The sequence below is a fragment of the Labrus bergylta genome, chromosome 10 (assembly GCF_963930695.1).
Source record: "Labrus bergylta chromosome 10, fLabBer1.1, whole genome shotgun sequence".
NCBI classification, from domain to species: domain Eukaryota; kingdom Metazoa; phylum Chordata; class Actinopteri; order Labriformes; family Labridae; genus Labrus; species Labrus bergylta.
In genome coordinates, this window is record NC_089204.1 from 5,463,758 (window position 1) to 5,482,781 (window position 19,024).

The 19,024-nt window shown below is 42.3% G+C and overlaps 1 protein-coding gene across 2 annotated transcripts in view; it reads right to left on the reverse strand.

Annotated features, from left to right (window-relative positions):
- The window catches only part of LOC109997487 (kinase non-catalytic C-lobe domain-containing protein 1), a 49,448-nt gene extending 30,824 nt beyond the window's left edge, over positions 1-18,624 (reverse strand). For both annotated transcript variants that reach the window (XM_020651983.3, XM_020651982.3), the window contains exons 1-6: positions 18,222-18,624; positions 9,509-9,707; positions 6,522-6,580; positions 3,436-3,582; positions 1,537-1,654; positions 1,304-1,443 (exon numbers count right to left, since the gene is read on the reverse strand). In XM_020651983.3, coding sequence (XP_020507639.2) covers positions 1,304-1,443; positions 1,537-1,654; positions 3,436-3,582; positions 6,522-6,580; positions 9,509-9,707; positions 18,222-18,326 — 768 coding nt within the window. In that variant the 5' untranslated portion in view covers positions 18,327-18,624. The remainder of the gene's footprint in view (positions 1-1,303; positions 1,444-1,536; positions 1,655-3,435; positions 3,583-6,521; positions 6,581-9,508; positions 9,708-18,221) is intronic.
- Positions 18,625-19,024: the final 400 nt, after the last annotated feature.

Consider the following 19,024-nt stretch of genomic DNA (forward strand, 5'->3'; position numbering starts at 1 on the left):
AGGTGTGCCAGCTTAAGGTCTCAGAGTGTCAAAAAACACAAAGTGCAATTACGCCTCCCACTCATAGAGAATGGGCATTTGTAGAGAAGCAGAGGGCGGCGAGGAGAGGCCTCTACAGACACTATGAGAAATTCTTCTGTTAAACTCTGAAAAAAAGGTTTTATTACAGAGTATCCAAACATGCTTCCTGTTTCCTTAATGTGGAAATGCAGATAGTTTTAGTGTGTCTTACAATATAGATCACCAAAATTCACTCCTCCTAACTCTTCTAATTCAAATGGAGTGGGTAATGAATTACTATAAAGTTATTTTGTTCTGGTAGAAAATCCCCCCCTTTAACCTGCTCTTTGTAACATAACAATGAGTAAGGTCTTTTTACCTGCTCTTTTGTAATGTTAACAGACAAAGAGTAAGGTATTTTACCTGCTTTTTGTAAAGTGTCTCGAGATAACACTTGTTATGAGTTGACGCTATACAAAATAAATTGAATTGAATTGAATTGGTAAAGTTATTTGATCCGGGTTACAAATGGCCTCTGCTATAGTTTCGCACTATGGTAGCCTTTTTTGAAAAAGGCAGCACATCTGGACAGAACACCGGTAAAGGCGAGAATCACTCCCATGACTCCCAGCCTCGCAGTCGTCTTTTGTTATTATATTGATTGAGAGCCCCCTGGTGGCGGAGAGAGTGATTAAGGAGAAAATATGTGAAAATAGGCCGTATGATCATTTGGCTTTTAGGATTGAAACATTGATTCTACAGCGACCTGTCGGACAGCGCAGAGACAAAGCAAAGAGTAACCACCTGTTATCAAGCAACCTGTCACTCTTGTATCTTCTTCATTCGTAACCGCCTTCTTTCCAGAACTGAGTTAGGTTTAGGGATAGGTCAACATGATGTGCAAAAAGACCTTCTTTGTGAAGGTCATGGGTCTGCTGAAGTTATCTATGCCATGTCAGCAAAAACACGCCCGCCAGGTCTAAATGCAATCGTTTTTAACCATGAGGACAAGTGCCACAAAAACACTACCCTACCTGTATACAGTTTTTCTTACTGGTTTCTATATACTCTCTTCAAGTAATCATGACATTGTAGAAAAGTATTTACCCATCACGGTAAAATCCATCTGTATATAACTGGACTAATGACCTCTAAAGAAGATAATAGTTGACAGAGCACCCAGGGCTAATAGCTGAGCTACAACAGCTCCATTTTAACAAAGAAAAATACTTTTAGTAAACTTAAATGTATTCCTCATGTAGAGCTTCCAAAAAGGATTGTTTTTTCAGCTACTGTCACATACCTGCTTCCTGGACAGCCCGTTAGCTTTAGCAGAAGAATCCACACACAGCTCTTTGCTGTTCTCATCGGAGCTCAGTCTTTTAAGCAGACATCTGGGTTTGGGATGCTGCCATCGGGCCTCCCAGGAGCCTTCCTGTCCATCTGTGGACGTACAAAGAGAACGATTAGCACCAGTGGAAATCACAGCAGACACCAGACAGTGACAGGGAGTGTGAATTGAGTTGATGAAAGGACCTTGAAAGGTGGAAACTGATTCGATGGAGAGCACCCGTCGACCGACAGAAGACAGCTTTCTGCACACGGCTGCAGAGGAGGCAGGAGACAGCCGGGCTTCAGCCAGAGAGAGGATGTGCTGTGGGAGAGTTACACTGTCAGGTGTGTCAAATTCAGAATAAATTAAACAATTATGACCAAATCTGTCTGGTTTTAAGAAGAGGACACCACTCGAGGGAAGAGACAGAAGATGCTAAGCACAGTTTATTTCTGTTAAAGTCAGTTGGCATAGCATTGGAATTGTAAATGTTTCATTATTACAATAAAAACATGACCCCCCCCCCCCCCCCCACACACACACACACACCCCCTCCCTTTAACCACCACTACCACTACCTCACATGTAGTCCTCCCCATGCTTTTGCACTACTGAGAAGTTACATTCTACACCACATGGCACAACTTCACCAACAAACAAGGTGCATGAAGAGAGAAAGACTGGAAGAGGTCAGAAAGCTCCAGCAACACTTCAAGTCTGAAGATCAACTTTATTAACAAATCAGACAGACACGTTTCAGCCTGGGGCCTTCATCAGGGTCATGGAAGACTCAAAGTTAATAAAGTTGATCTTCATACTACAAGTGTTGCTGGAGCCTTTTGACCTCTTTAAGTTTTAACAGGTATCGTGTGGAACTCACCCAAAGAAATGAACTCCATCGTTTTTAAAAAACAACCATACAATATAACGTAAAATGTAAAATAGAAACCTCCAACAATTTTTTAACTTTTCTGGTTTCTAGCTTTTACAAAAACCTTTCAACCTTAAATGTGGTGAAAATGCTGGGTTGTAGAATTTCTTTCTTTCTTTCTTTCTACAATTGTAGAATTTTTTGTTCTTCTTTTTATAATCATTTTGATTTTTATAATAATTACATTCATTATAAGATTTTATTGTTTTTATTTTGCCCTGTTTGACAGTGAATGGCACTCCCTGCACTGACAAAGAATCACCACTTGGTGGTAATAAAGAGCATAGACTCACAACATGCAGGGCCATGCAGCTCATCGCATGAGAGTGAAATAGATTTGAATAAACATTACAATAAACACTTGAACTCGTCTTGAAGGAACCGTGTGGCTCTTCATTTAAAATAATAATAATAATAATACATTTTATTTGAACATTTTTCAAAAATCTCAAAGTGCTACAAAGTTAAAAATAAAACCGGTTACATGAATAAAAAAGCATGGGACTAAAAACAGGAAGGCAGCTCAGGAAACTAAAAACACAAGCAAAAGGCTCTGTGGGTTTTAAGGTACTTTACTCCGAGCTGTCCCAGGGTTTGTTTCATCATCGTTAAAGGACGTTATCTGGGTTGACTACTCACATACTGCAGAAGAAAAACCATCTGGCTCCCTGGGTCATGATTACTAAAAAAAGTGCATTTACTAATTTATCTGTGACCATATGTCAACACTTTACCAGAATGTCTTATAGGTGTAACAGATTTTCTTCATGGGTGCCAGTCTTTTTTTAAAGTTATTTTGGGCCTTTTTGTCTTTAATGAATAGGACGGTAAATGTTTGGAGGACAGAGTTGAGGACAATATGCAGCAAAGGGCAAAGGTTGAATTCGAACCCACGGCTGCTGAGACGAGAACTACAGCCACTGTACATGAGGCCTGCAACATAACAACTAGGCTATCGTCTAAGGTGCCAGTCTTTTTGAGTTTCCTTCTTTCTTCTGTTGTTTTGCATTTAATCACTAATCAGCATTTGAAATGAAAAAAACCTGATTTAACACCTGTGATGACAGACTGACAACACAATGCTGAAGTGAGATCTCTAATTATTCCACACCTGCCTCATCGTGTTTACTTCTCTAAATCATTTCAGCGGTAACCAGGGTTCATTCTATACCTGCAGGAGAGGCCTGTCCTCAGGTGTCTCCTCCTGCATCTGCTCCAGCAGCTTCTGGATTTCTTCCCCCAGATCTGCCTCCAGCTCTGGCTCGATGACAAAGTTCAGTGCTGCAGAGAGCGTAGAGCCCAGAGAGTAAACATGGCCCTGCAACGAGAGGATAAAGAAGAGAAATCATAAGCATCATCAGGAGCAAGCTGCAGATGTGAGTTTATAGAACGTTCAGAGATCTAAATCAGGGAATGATGACAGAAAAGGCTAACAGGACACAGAATCCCATGACCATGTGGGGCAGTAATTGTCACTTACTGAACATTTTTATGACAAAGCTTTTGTTTTTTGTTGCTGCCCTGACAGTGGATATTATGGTCAGCCTTAAGGCCGCTGTGGATTTAAATCAGGTGCCTCTGAGCTCACATCTCAGACCTAACCATCACTCCCAACAACTGAAGTGGACGGTACCCATACTTATGTGGTGAACACATGTGCAAGGCGGATCCCAGTGTGGGTCACCAAAATAGACAAGCAAACATGCAGCTGAAGGCCTAAAATCCTGTTTTGTTCTTGCTGTTGCGCTGGCCGTGTGTGAAATCTCCCCAGAGAAAAAAAAAACAGCTGAGAAAAAGCACCAGAGAAGTAAAAGGGAAGAGTTTTGGTTCCCTTTTCTGTGATTTATGTATTTTGACACAAAGCAAAATCAAAATGCATGGTTTATTTTTAAACTTCAGTTACATAAGTGTACTGCAAATTTATTCATGTTGTGGTGAGAGCAGAGTGAGCTTCACATTTCAGTTTGTGTTTCTGCAGAAGAAGCCAAAAGTTGTTTTCATGCATCTGCTGCGTCGCTTTGTTCTGTTTTACAGCAAGACTTCAGACTGCCCCTATAGCACAGAAGACACCGTTATGAGGTGAATTATCGAAAGGTTAAGGAGCTCCACTCAGTTATTAAACCCACCAGGAATAACGCTCCCATCACACATGAAGCAGCAGGGATCATTCTGCACAGCTACACTATTATTTTGCCTCACTATGTTTACAACTAGATGTTAACCTGTATGTCATAATGTGCTAACAGGTGACCATTAAGGATCATATAGGTGTGGTCATCATCCCTGAACACTACTTAGCTCAGATGACAGAGCAGTGATTTGTCAATGATTTAATTTTGTTGATGTTTTAATTTTTGCAAACATCCATTAAAAGAAGAATGTGTGACATTTTACACATAAATACATCAGAGATCAAGTCTATCCTGTGTAAATGTGTCTCTGAGTCATGTCTGTCTACAATGAGTGAAAAGCTTGAGTCCCACTGGCTGTGTTGTTGTCAGAGCCGTTTTTGAATCAAGTTTACATGGACGGAACGGCCGGCTCCTCCCCTTTGGGTATAAAAGCTGTAAAAAAGAAGAACTCACTGCTTATTTGAATGTCACGTCTTTTTAGATCACGGTCATTCCGCGTAAATTTACATGTGAAGCTACGAGCTAACCAAAGAGCGCTAACATTAGCATGCTAACACCACAATGCAGCTCAAGACAAGAACAGTTTTGTCCGCCGCTTGTGCTTAGTGCTTAGTGCTTAATTATGGTGTGTTCCAATTCAATAACTCTTTTAAAGCAGGAGTGGAGATTGGTTGGAGGTGTGTTGCTGGAGGAGAGCGGAGGCTTCAGTGTGGCGCCAGACTGATGGACGTTAACTACCAGAGTACTGTTTCAGCTGTGGAGCGCCTGTCAGTCATTCTCCACTGAGTGACAGATTTACTGTATCAGCAAGTCACACGTGGGCTGAAATCTGTCCTGCTGCAGTGATATGATTTACTCAAACTTTGCTATGATTAAGATTGCAATAAACCGGTTGAAGGGCTACATCAGCCTGCAGATTAATACAAAGTCAGATTTTCCCAAGGACAAGACAGAGGAAGTCTTTCTTACCAAACTTATTTCGGATCCCCATCCATCCATCCATCCATCTATGCTGTTCTGAGAATAGTCTTTATTCACAGAGCCTCACCAAGACAATACATTTAAATAAAATTGTACCAACATTTTTCCCCTAAATCTTAACGTTAAAAGAAACACTGCTATCACTTCTGCCTTTCTCTTTATTCCTCTTCCAGCGATGCTGCACAGTGTACCTGTTTTTTATATCTCAGTTGTTGCATTACAGTGATGGGAATTCAGTGTCAGAGTGGTCTGACAGTTAGGCTTCTTGTCCCCTGTGCAGTCATTGCACTGCAGATTGTGGTGTTTTTTTAAAGAGGCGGAATAAGCGAGTTGTATTGCTCATTGCATGCAGCGCAGTATTTGTGGACTTTTTGTAGATTATTTGATTTGAAGATTAGTTGTTCTACAAAATCCATCCATCCATTATCTTTTACCTATTTTCCCATTCAGGGTTCATGATTGGGGGGTGATGGAGCCCTTCCAAGCTGTCATTAAGCGAGAGGCAGGGTACACCCTGGACTGTTCACCAGCCAATCACAGGGCTGACACATAGAGAGGCAGACAACCAGCCACACTCACATTCACACCTACGGGCAATTAAGAGTCATCAATTGGCCTAACAAGCATGTGTTTGGATTGTGGGAGGAGACCGGAGTACCCACAGGGTAACATGCAAACTCCACACAGAGAGGCTATTTTCTGACGGGGATTGGAACCAGGAACCATCTTTTTTTTAAAATGTGCTGCAGATGGAGGGTGCAAGAAGCTGAAGCCTGTGCAGAGTTTTCATCTGTGGTTGATCATGTTTATTTAATTGTGGGTATACTGTTTAACTATGTGGCTCAAGGTTGGGATAAAATACTAGCATGACCCATAATTCACCGTTAAGTCACTACCTTACTTCTTTGTAATGTCTCTTCTATATTCCTCAGAACCAGCTGGAGGTGACCGAGGTGAGAACCACAGCTGAATGATTGATGACTTTAAGGTGAGGACGGAGGAGCAGCAGCACCTTCTTCTCCCTCATCAAACACCAGCAAGATACCCCTGTGACTGTGTGGTGTAGCAGGAAAACTCCCCAGGGGGTGACAACTCTGTGTGTGTAACCTTGACCGGATCTAAACCTATAAGAAGGCCGCCTCACCTCGAACGTGCTGCCTGTGCTGTCGAACTCCGGCGGTACAAAGGAGCCTTCTGGATCATCTGCAGGAGGGAAACACAACAATTACCTGCACCATTAGGCTCGTCTGAAACACACACACAGTCATCAAAAGGAGACAAACGATGCATTTCCTGTTCGATGTGAACCCTCTGATGTATAGCCATGTCAGATTTGTACCATAACATACACATAATGAGATGCAAAGCGGAGCGATGTGTATCCAGCATACTAAAACACAACAGTCTAGTGTATCCAGCACTTCCTGTTTCCTTTCATCTTCATTATTCATGTGTCAGAGTGAGATAGTCCCCGATAAACAGGACAGGAGCTATCTGAAGAAGGAGCAGTGCTGCACCCTCATCCTCCTCACCATGAAATACGCTACTGATTAGACTGCAAGGCAAGACCCACAGAAACATGAAAACACCACCAACCTGCTGGACTGTGGATACAGGAGGAAGAGAGAGGGACTGAGCGAGAGAGAGAGAGAGAGAGAGAGAGAGAGAGAGAGAGAAGTTGGAGCCAAAGTTGGAGGAGAAACAGGAGAGAAGAAAGGGAGGAAAGTGGGTCATGACAGATCTGGGTTTGTCTGGCTGCTCAGTTGTATGATGTCCCCTCCCAGGTGGAGTGAGGCCAATCTCCATCTCCTCTCCTCTTCATTTTATCTTTCTCTATACCTTTTTCTACCTTCATTTCTGTTCCCTACATTTTCTTCTATCTCCTCACCATGAAATTAATCAAATTGGCCTTATTAGTCAAATCCACTGTTCTTTATGTTTTTGCCTTTCTCAACACTTTGTGACACATTATGGAAAATACACTTAAACCATGTTTTCTCTAACACTAATATGTGTCCCTACTCCGTCTACAAATCCCCCAATGATGAGAAAAGTCCATCCTCTCCATCTTTTCCCTGCTCCACTTTTCAGAAAATGTGAGCTCAAACAGGCCGTTTGGAGGTTTTCCCTTCATGACATCACAAAGTGCAGTAACACCTCCCCCAGGTGGGTGACACTCCCACAGCTAGGTGTTTGTTCTGCCCTCTGAGTCTGCCTTCTCATCGTAAACAATAGGACATGGAGCGAGAAAGCCCGAGACACCCAAGCCCTTCCAGAGAGGGGGCGTGGTCAGACACAGCTAATTTACATATTTAAAGGTATAGACACAGAAACAGCCTGTTCTGAGCAGGGCTGAAATAGAGGGGTTTATAGGCATGATCAAATACAGGATCAGAGTGGATTTAGAACAAGAAACTTCACAGACATTTTTTGGGGAGCTCTGAGACTTACTAACACTGGTTGATAAGGAGGAGAATATGTGACCTTTAATGTATCCTCTCTTTCTGCTCCCTTGCTTTCTCTTCTTCTTCTCTTTTTTCAGATCTTCCCGCTATTTTGCATTTACATCTCCTCTATTTTTTCACTTGCTTTCCTTACTATAGTCCATTCCTTTGACTGAGACTGGCAGCTCAAACAAAAAGAGGGAGAGAAGGACAGAGCGGAGCAGAGAGGGAGGACAGGACATTTGAACCCTTTGGTGACTGACAGAGAAATGGGCAGAGAAGAAGATAAAAAAGAGACAGCAGCCGTTGTCAATGACGCAGTTGCCCTGGGAGTCATGGTGAGAGCTTGGTGAGTCATGTATGCCCACAGCATTTTAGCACAACAGGTAGTAAGAGCTGAGCAATATTTCACTGATTCAACACACTCCCCAAACGAGCAGATCAGACGTCCCACAGAGCACCTCTCGGCGCTAAACCAGGTGGGAAACATTTGCCTTTTTTTTGGTCATCATTGGGTGAAAACTAACACAGGACACTTCGCTGCTACGGATGTTTGATGCCAGTGCAGCCACATGACCCGCAGTCACATACAAAAGCACTCCTGCTGTTACTGGACTCATTAATTATCTGGAATGAAGTGTATTGATGAGTCATTGTAACATCAGACCGTCATCTCCACAGACCTCAAGGTCACTCTATAATAACACAGCCTTCACGGGAGGGACTGTTAGCGTGTGTGTGTGAGCACGCCGCTGGTTGCTCAATTTTATTCACCAGCTTGAAATTTCATCATAATCACACAAAAGCTCAATTAAAAGGAATCAATGTGGAAGTGTACGGCGGGCAAAGTGCACAGCTTGTTATGATTAATGATCGTCTCACTGTGTTCAGCAGGAACGACCAAACAAAAGAGGGGTAATGTGGGCACTGCAGATTCCAACTCCCTCCACGGGATGAATCAAAGATGAAGGAGTGAACGCAATCCAATAAAGCATGACGACAAATGAGGCTGCAAAGGATTTGAGCTCACAGAGTCATCAAACAACTCTTTAAAGTGTCTCGATAACCGACAGAAGATTGGTGTGGAGATAAATGGATATAACACTTTAAAAGGATAACATGCTGGCTTTGTACGACAACAACGCCCCCTGGCAACTCTCACTCTGTTGATCTAATCAATAGTGATCAATTTCTAACGCTTGGCATCAGAGCACGGAAAAAAAGTGTGCGCCACTGTGTGTGTACGCACATATGCACAAGGATGAGAAAAAGTACGATATATAAAGGGGAAGAAAAGGGAAACAGAGGAAAGGACAACAAAGGGAGGGCTTATGAGGGAGAAAAATGATAACCTTGCAGTTCAGATTCGACCTGCAGACCTCAGCAGAGGCTGACAGATCCAGTGAGAGTTTAATTGAGTCCTTTCAAGCAGGAATTTGCAAATTAAAGTGATACAAATCAGGGCAACAAAATGGAAAATGTGCCTTCTTTCCGAGTCAAACAGCTTAAACCGCAGTAAAGGGACAACCACATCAAAACTCTGCAATGCAGTTCTGAACTGTCTTCATAAAAGTAAAAAAGGTAAATATTGTGCCAAAAGTGCAAATCAAGGAGTTTAAAATGTTCATGAAGTGGTTTAATTATTGAACAAATATAAAACATGAATGTGTCTTTGCAGAAGACTCACCACTGAGCTGCTCCATGAAGCAAACGTTCCCATGGGCGTTGAAGGCCAGAGTGTCGGGTGTGATGCACAGGGTGTGAAAGAGGTGGGACGGTCTGATGCTCTGCAGTGCTACAACACACTCTGCACACACCGCCCACACCTCGTCCTCAGACAGACAGCTGTCCCGCAGAGAGAGGATGTCTGCCAGGGACACGTTCTCCTGCAGACACGCAAAAAGATAAGCACACACGTAAGTCCAGGTAAGCACATACACACATTTATCTTTGCAGGCTGGGGTGGCCGCTGTACTGAAGACTCACTGCGTAGAGAATAACATGTATTTAATTTCAGGCAACAAAGAACAAAAGTTAGAGTATTCCAGTGTAAGATGAAGCATTACTTTCTGATGAGCTAATCATAATTTCTGAGTTATTTGGCTTTTGGGGGAGGGGACTTTCTGGTTTGAACAAAGGTGTGGCCAAAGGCTGAGGACACTCTTGTGCTGCAGGCAGATCATTGGAGCAGACCAAGTGCTCCATTGTCATGGGGGGATTTGGATTCTTTGTTGTTTTGGTTTGTATTTAGTTTAACTTGGAGTCCATTTTGTTAAACCTTTGTGTTTAATTTGCTTTGGCCGAACCACTATATAATGTTGCATTCATGTGATGTCGGACACATCGGAAAAACAAGTTTCCGAGTTGTTAAATGCACATGAACACATGCTCAAGTCGGAACAACAAATCGGAAACTTGGAAAGAATTAGGTGCCCGACTTGACGTCAGGATCGTCATCAAATGGGGGGCAAAATATGTTTTGTTTTTGTTATTAAATCACGTATAGCACATCAACGTTTCGCTCAAATATAACTTTGAACAGTTACATTTCACTTATCCTCTTCGATGCATCAAACTTTTTTTTGTTCTTTTGTTACAACATTACGCTTTCCAAAACTGAAATCACTTAAGTCAGAAGAACAACTTCCCAACTCGATAACTTGGACCACCCGAGCAGCACCTGAATGCTGCATAAATTCCCTTTTGTCTCGTTGGGACAAACACAAGAAAGTGTGGTCCATCTGGATAACCAGAGGTGGAATGGTCATTGTTGGATGTCTAAACACCAGAGAGTTTGTAGCTTTGGAGATGGTTATAGCGTTGTATCCTGTTTCCCACTTCAATCAGAGGTAAGGAAGAGGGGTGGTGAGTGTCACTGTCTACAAAGGCAGAGTCAATCCTCAACATTTAAGGAGAAGATGAGATTATGGGAAGGGGAGCAGGAGGGCACAACATTGGTGTGCTTTTCACATCACAGGGATGTGAAAAGAGAGGATAAAAATGGTGCTGGATTCAGCCAGAAGGTTTTTGGACACAATGGACATTACCAGAGAGGGACTTGGCAACACAGAGAGGACTTGTTCAGACCCAGGGAACTGGGTGCACTGTGAAGCAACTCAGAAGGTGGCAGTAATGCAACACACATGGATGCCAAAAGCCATCAAACACCACAGAAGAAGAAGAAGATTACATTCACTTTTCTTATAGGGTCTAGTTCTTGGAATATGGTTTGTTCATTTGGTTTTCTTTGTTCGGGAGAAAAAACAAAAACGTTTTCTGTAAAGTTTCTCCTGTGTCTCATGCCTGACTGCTTGGTCTCTAACAGAGGGGAAGATTATTTGGCATTCTTTAGTTTGAAAGCCTTCAAAACACGGCTTGCTCTTGCTCTTTATTTCCCCTGAATTTGCTAATACCCATATTTCAACAAAAGATCCAGAATATTTTCAACACAGACTTCACTTCTGGACTTGTAAATGTTTCCTTACAACTCCAACCATTTGTTTCCTCATGAAATTTAAACTCAGATGATTTAAGACCTTCACTGTAGTAGCTACTCCCAACAACATTTACTGCTTAATACTGGATACATGCTCAGATATTCTACCCAGTTGGAATTGGTTTCCTATTCTTTTATATGAAAACATTTAAGTTTCTTTCAAGGCTGCAAAATCACAACACAACAAACACCCTCTTTTCACATCCTTTATGCAGCTAGCTGAGCCAAAACTGCACAACTAGCACCAACACTCTGATTTAACGCAGTACAACTTGTGGACGTCACCCTGTCTCTGTTTGGATCTAACAGTAACATCATCTGTCAAATTCAGAGCAGCACGACAGAAACAGTGAAGAGAGAAAGATGAATGTTTATTTCGGATTTATTCATTATTTTAGCCGAGTGTTTAAGAACGCCCGTATAAGGGATACATCTGTCCAACAGCTGTCAGCTGATTGGCGTTTGAGAGCCCTGTATTCCAGCTCTCCACACAGTCCTGTTAATCACTCTGCTGTACTGCTCTTAGTGCTCTATGCTGTTTCTGCACTCATGTGTCACAAACTGAGATCAGTAGTTAGTTATTAAAAGGCAACGTGTGCACTTTTTGAGCTTTTGTTCTGCTTTTGAGAAGATTTTCTATTAATATTTTTTTTGTCTTGTGGAAGCACAAAGTGGGTTTCTGGCACGACTTCACCTTCTGCCAAGGTCTAAAGCCACATGACCATACGCCCAGTCCATCTGTGTAGACCCACCGTTTACTGTAATCTCTGTGGAAGATCATGAGTAAACGTGTGTACACTTTTAGCATCCCTTTTGTCGTTACCCTTTTTTTCCCTGCCGAGTGTGACCTCAAAGAGCGCGACATAAAGAAAGCTGCAGTATGCTGCATTGGCTGCTGTGATAAAAACGTGGATACATCAGCTTGTTGGTAGACATATTCTCTTCGTCAGGTCTGTTTCTTTTTTTTGTTTTGACTACGGTCAACCCGCCAGCCTCGACGTCATCTTCTGTTGTTGTCTTGATTGAGCCTCCTGGCTGCTGAGTTTACATTCTGTGTGTTTAAATGTGATAGAGCCATTAAAGACAGGACTATTATACTTGGGGAATGACCTGCCTGAGACAACGGGCTACTCAAGCTGAAAACTCCTCCTCATCCTTCAAATCACTTTACAAAATGCTTTCTGGTGATGCTTCCCTCCACTGGTCTCTTTGTATTTTGTACGGCCTGCTTGTTTGAATCTTCTTGTTCTGTAAAATACATTTTGTTTTTTGTTCGTGTGAGCAATCTTTTGTAAAAGGCACAGTGAGTGAGTGTGCTTAGATTACAGTCTGAAACATTTGTGCATGAGGCACACACATAGTACACAGTTCTGCAAGCGGTGACGCACTCTTCCACTGCTCAGATTGTGAATCTCCCTGAGGCAAATAGTGATTTTGAGCTGAGCAAATCATGACTTGCCTTGACTCTAGAGGAGGCAGTATTGTGTCAATAAAAGCAATAAAATGCTCCGGCTAAGTCAGAGTAGAAGGACACTGGTCACAAGAAAATGTGGATGTACACTCTTTACGAGTGACTTATGAAAACGTTTACCCATTATAGACGCTTGTCATAGATATTATAACGTACATTTAAGGTAAAAACAATTTAGTTTTGATCATGGGAAAACTCCACAGTTCATTTTAACCTCTCTTAAAAAGGAGCCATTCAGCTACTTTTACAGTTTGTGAACAATGACATGCTCCGTTGCGTTTGCTGCTGCTGCTACACTGAATCACAGCGTGTTATGTAATGCAGATCTCCTCCCTGGAGTTCATCTGCATAATGTAGTTCCTTTAGAGTTCAGGTAATCCCTTCCCCAAAACACACGAACTGAATGGTGCTGGACAAGTTCTTTGAGAGAGGTCACCAACTCGAGCTTGTTAGGGATAAAGTGAGTTGGGAATACAATTGATGTTGTAAATATTCTGGTTTATAATGTCATCTCACACTGTTCAAGGGGAATGTTTACAATGCACAACTTTAACTTTGTGCTCATACTGTACAGTCCTATTGCCGGGCACCACCTGAGTGCTAACACTGTTAGTGTTAAATCAGGATGGAGAAAAAAATATATCCCAGAGGGCTGAATCAGGCTAATATCTTTAGCTGGTGCTTAAGTATTTGTAACTTTGAATATTTCCTTTTCCTTGATAATAATTTACACATTTAAATGGCTTGATGCCCTACTGGATTAGTATACTTCAGAAATTCACAGCACCTTGTGGCTGTGTCAGTGTCAGTGCATACCTGCTGGTTCAAGACTTTTGGATTAAACCAACTCCATAGACAGAGGGGGTTTCCTTGTTGACGTATGATATATTGCATAAAAATGTTTTCTGACTTTCTTTATTTATAGCTTCTATTGTAAACCTTGAGGGGTTTTATGGGTAAACATATTGTTTGCGCTAAAATCTGAAATAACTAAAGGCATTTTTCTTTCTGTGGAGGACAGTGTCCAATACATAGACTGTAAAAATAAAAAGGTCCTTTTTATTGTGTGGCCATGTTTAGTTGTAACACATTTCCATTTTAAGAGTCAATAAATGAGGATTTCAACATTTTACATACCAGACAACATGTCCAGCTGCTGTTTGTCTTCTTAATTCTGGCGCCATAGCAACAAGAGTTTGAAAAGAAAAGTCCTAACCTTGTCCTCATTGTGACAACATAAAGGAGAATCTTCACACTCTCTCTGACTTCAGCCAGCCTGCTCATTTAAGCTTATAGATTGAAGGTGTTGGGAGTACTTTTGAGTCTGTTGTTCGTGTTAAACCATTTTCATAAGGTTTTCAGAGCATTTCCAGATTATCTTATTCTGTTTTTGATTGACTTCAGTTGAATATCCATGGAGTTCATTGAAGGAAGTAGAGGCGTCTACAGACCAACCCAGGTGTTGTTCGACACTCCCATTGCAGATCTGCTGGGACATCCAGTCCAATAAAATCAAGATCGCAATGGTGGCTGAATCTTTACATCTTCAGCAGAAGAAAAAGCACCCAGCCGAGGTTACCATTGAAGACCTGACTTGACCTGCTGGTGAGGGAGAGTGAGACGTCTCTAGAACTGCAGCTCTGGGAGTTTGAGTTGGAGGAGTTTGATGATGTGGACATCACGTCTCTTCTCAAGCTGGTGTGGGAGTTGGACACCAGCTTTTAGATGAGAGATGTTGAGTTTGAAGCGAGAAGATTCCTCGCCTCACCAGAGAAGATGCCATCCTTGTTTTCACATCCTAGGATCATCAGCCAGTTGCATGAGTATTGAAGGATCCTGGCAGAACAGCAACATGAGGTTCCCTTTTCCAAACAGTTGGGCCCACAACAGGTGGTGATGCATTTGGTTCCTAAAGTCCTGCAAGACTTATGGGTCCTTCCAAAAAAAAAACACCTCCAGGGAAATGCCCTCCCTTATCTGTACATTATTTTGTAAGCAATTCAGCATAACAGGTAATTCTACTCATTGTTGAGCCATGTTTTCATTGCAGGACTTTTACAGGTAACATGAATCTCAACACTGCATATAATCACTACTCTAACTAAAGTAAATCATCCGGATATAAATCACACCGGTGTATAAGACGCACCATGTTTTGAAAGTATCTCAAAGAGAAAAAAAAGTTTAAACTGTCGTCCTGCGTGACGATTCATATATTGTGTTCAGTCACGTCAACAAGGAGCAGTTTCTGTGCAGCTCTGTCGCTCTTTTAGTTCCGTCTGTTTTCACGTTCGGGAGTTTGCGCTCCTATAGTTACAGTACGGTAGTTGAGCTCTCAGCCTGAAAGTTGTTGTGAAGCAGAGACCTCTAGCTTACAAGCTCGCTGCCCGACTCCGCTGGTCACTCTTTAACTTTAATATTGGACTCTTTCAATCAAAAGAGCACTCCACAAGGTTTATTTACGTTTTGTGTAAATGCAGGATTATGACCTCATGAGGAAGAAAAGGTGTGAAAAAGTTGCACAGACTGGTCTGTGTCGCCGTCTTTCCCAGCACAGCTTGCAATACGCTTTCAATACACAATGAATGGGGAGGAATTATTTAATCGCATCTGGTCATGCACATGCTTCTGCAGCCGCGGTAATGAACGTGCATGTGTCAGCTTTTTATACTGGTGTATTGGTCGCACCGGTGTTTAAGACACAGCCAACTTTAAGACGAAAAAATAGGTATTAAAAGTGCGTCTTATACACCGGATTTTATGGTACTTAAAACAGTCTACAACTTAATATTTCTCAACAGAATAGCCTCATTAACCTCTGGGTTTATCTGCCATTCATTTAGCTGATCGGGCTGTGATCTGCACTCGTGCCCCACTGTACACTTTTCACAATGTGTTTGGGTTGTTTGTCTACTCCAGCTAATGTTAGCATTGCTAGCACCACATGCCTGTGCTAAATGTGGTTACACATTGCTCTGGTTGATATGCCAGTTTAACCTGCCACAGTCTACATATATTTTTATCTCAATTTTCTAGATCAAAATACTGGTTAACCACGCTGCTCCTAGGAGATGCTCTCTGTTCACTTTGCTTGTTTACATCTCGATAGTAGAGCCAGAAAATGAGGCCCATTAGCCGGAGCTGCAGCCATTTGCCAGCATTGAGGCCCAACATAAAAAGCGTTGAACCCACAAGTCATTCTGTCGACCAGAAAGGGACAACATTTAATCATTTGGTAAACTACACAAGCTTATTGGCAATTTGGGTACCATGATGCCTCTAATCAAATATGGCCATTCCAAAATCAAGTGTGCCATGACCATGAGGTTATCGTTTTCTTTTTCCAACATTGCATATAGAGGCCTTACCCCCCCTTGTAGGTGGACAGACTCCATCTGGCATTAACAGGAAATGCCAGATTACGAGTCCAAAACTGAACACAGCTTCCAGATTTTTCTCTCTTTTTTTGTGAGAACATTTTATCTACTGATTGCAGGAAAGCACTGATAACAAAAATGCACGTTAACCAAATGTCCTCCTAGCCTTCCGAGAACAACTGATGTAGCGCTAACATCATATAATCGAGCCAAAAGCAAATAGCTGTGGTAATGTTTCTCCATTCACAGATGACAGCTTGTATCACTGATAGCAAAGTTTCCTGTTATATAAAAGTGTGATGTTCCTTCTCAGAAACTGTTACATTAATTAGAAATTCATGTGATTACATAACACCTAAAACTGCGTCCTAATTTTTCAAACTATAACAGCAGAAGACCCTGAATCTTTTCTTCAGTTACAAGGGCGTTTGGCACACACACACACACACACACACACACACACACACTGGCTTTTCATGCCAAAGACTAACTCTTTTACACCCACATGAACACACGTCATCTGTGATCCACAATAACCAAATGGCCCCATTTCTCCTGGCAGTGATCTCACAGTTTCCACGCAGCATGGAGCATAAAGCTGCAGTCAGATTGTTACAGGAGCTTCCGTTGGCGAGAAAGTGAACACAAAAGCTGTCCTTCACGCAGAGAGAGGGATGGTAGAAGGAGGAGAGGAGATTAACAAAGCAGCAACTGTCCAGTACTTCCATTACCATCAGATTTTTCCCCCCTTCGTTACATTATTAATACCCCAGAGGGTTGCCTCTCAGTCTCATGGGAGCTGACTTTTTTTTACTCTTTTATAAATTTGAATGAATGACATCTCTCAGTAACTTTTCAATCGTCTCATTATCCCTGAGTGACTGCAGGAGACGTGACTGTCTGTGTCTCTTCATGACTCTCCTGTAGGTGCAGGAGATTGTGAACAATGCAGATCTATTGGATGTATAGTGGAGTGGAGCACAATTACAGGGCAGGGAAGTGCCACTTCAAACAGCAACAGCAACAGCAACAGCAGCAGCGTCCCCATAAATAGAGAGTTTCCCCTGAGAACAGTGCAGAGGGAAGCTGGAAGTATCTCTCACCCCCCCCCCCCCCCTCCCTCAAGTGAAATGTGGTGTCCTACATAAGTTTGAGCTCTAAGTTTGTGATGAGACTGTTGGTGTCCCGGCACTATGTGAGAGGGAGACACGGTGAGAGAGTCAGCGGTTAATCAACCTCAGAAACCATTCCACAATCACCCTGAGTGACATGACACACTTCAGAGAAGACAGAGTTAATGCTGGCTGATCAGTCATCTTTTCAGTTTATGTTGCATCTCAGTCGTCTCTCAGCTTTTTGCATTTGAACCTTTTGCTCTTTTACTTAGGGCGTGGATAAAAGTCAAACTAACCAATTCTACACCAACATATCCAAATTCAATGGTTTGACACCTAACTGGTCTTCACAACTAAACTGCACAACTATTTTAAAAGCAGCTTTCTAACTGCTGAGGGGATTATTAAGATATATTTAAAATATGTTCCATACACTCAAGAATAGTATCCAATCATAATTAAAGCAAGAAGTAATTTGTCACATGTGGGTACCTAAGGGTCAAACAAAAAACATGTTAATCTGAGGAGGAGTGAAGCTTTTTGATGGTGATAAAAATACTAAAAAGATCTATTCAGATGCTGATAATTTACTTTTTATATCATGCAATCATCGATAAAGTTATGGCTTGTTTCACTGTTGATCAAATAAGGGAGTACTTCATAGTTGTAGCTCTAGTACAAGTCAAACAGTCTTACAGTCGAAGTTCAGAAGAAATCCTCATCTGACTTCAAATCTGTGCAGTCTGCAGAAATATGGTGCAGTTTTCCTCAGTGCTCTATTTATGAAAACAATGTGATCTCAAAATCCTGAACTCTGAGGAGACATGCAAGAAGAACATTGCAAACATAGGCTTCACGGTGTTGTCCTTATTCCTGATCAGACATGTTTATTTTAATACACGCTAACAATAACAAACGATGAATGTAACTTCATGTCTCACCTCGTCCTCCAGCAGTGGGGGAAGATGCTCCAGATCAAAGAAGCCATCCCTCTCCTCAGCTCTCCCAAACATAGTGAACGCAGCTTCACTCCCCGGAGTCTCCATTGCACCAACTTTCACTCCTCAAGTAGCTAAGGAGCGAAATTCAGCCCAAATTGTTATGGTTCCAGTCCATATAGATGGCATGCCCGAGCTGTGTGGGTTTCCCCCCCCCCCGGTGCAGACTTGCTGCAGTCCGGCTGTAAATCGATGCAGAAAATCAACCCCAAAATCAGGGGAAGGAGAAGCACAGCGACGCGCCTGGATCGGGGAGGAGGTGGATGCTGGCCGGTGTATGATGAGTCTGTCATGATCATACACCTCCACAGAAACAGGCGACACCCTGAAGGCGATCACGAGCCGAAGCTATCCTCCGCCTCCTCCTCCACTTCCTGCTCCTCCTCCTCCCCCCCCCCCGCGGAGGAGCCGGTGTTGGCAGAGAGGAGCACAATGATGCTGCCTGCATGCTACAGTTGGCTCCACGCCTCCGTCCACAGTGTGACTCATTATTCATCACTTAGGTCTACTCCTCCTGATTATGATGATCTCTCTATGAAGGCTATTTGTGTGAGCCGCCGTCCACTGGCTCGTTAGGCTATAATTGACTGTGTGATTATTCACATCATCAACTATTTTGAACCAGTGGTGGCATGTTTCTAATTATAATCACTCAGGTAGGCTACCTTGATACTCTCTATTCACTATACATTTGCAGAATCTGTAAACTTTTTGATTGAAGTCAGTTTGATATTCGCTATTAACTT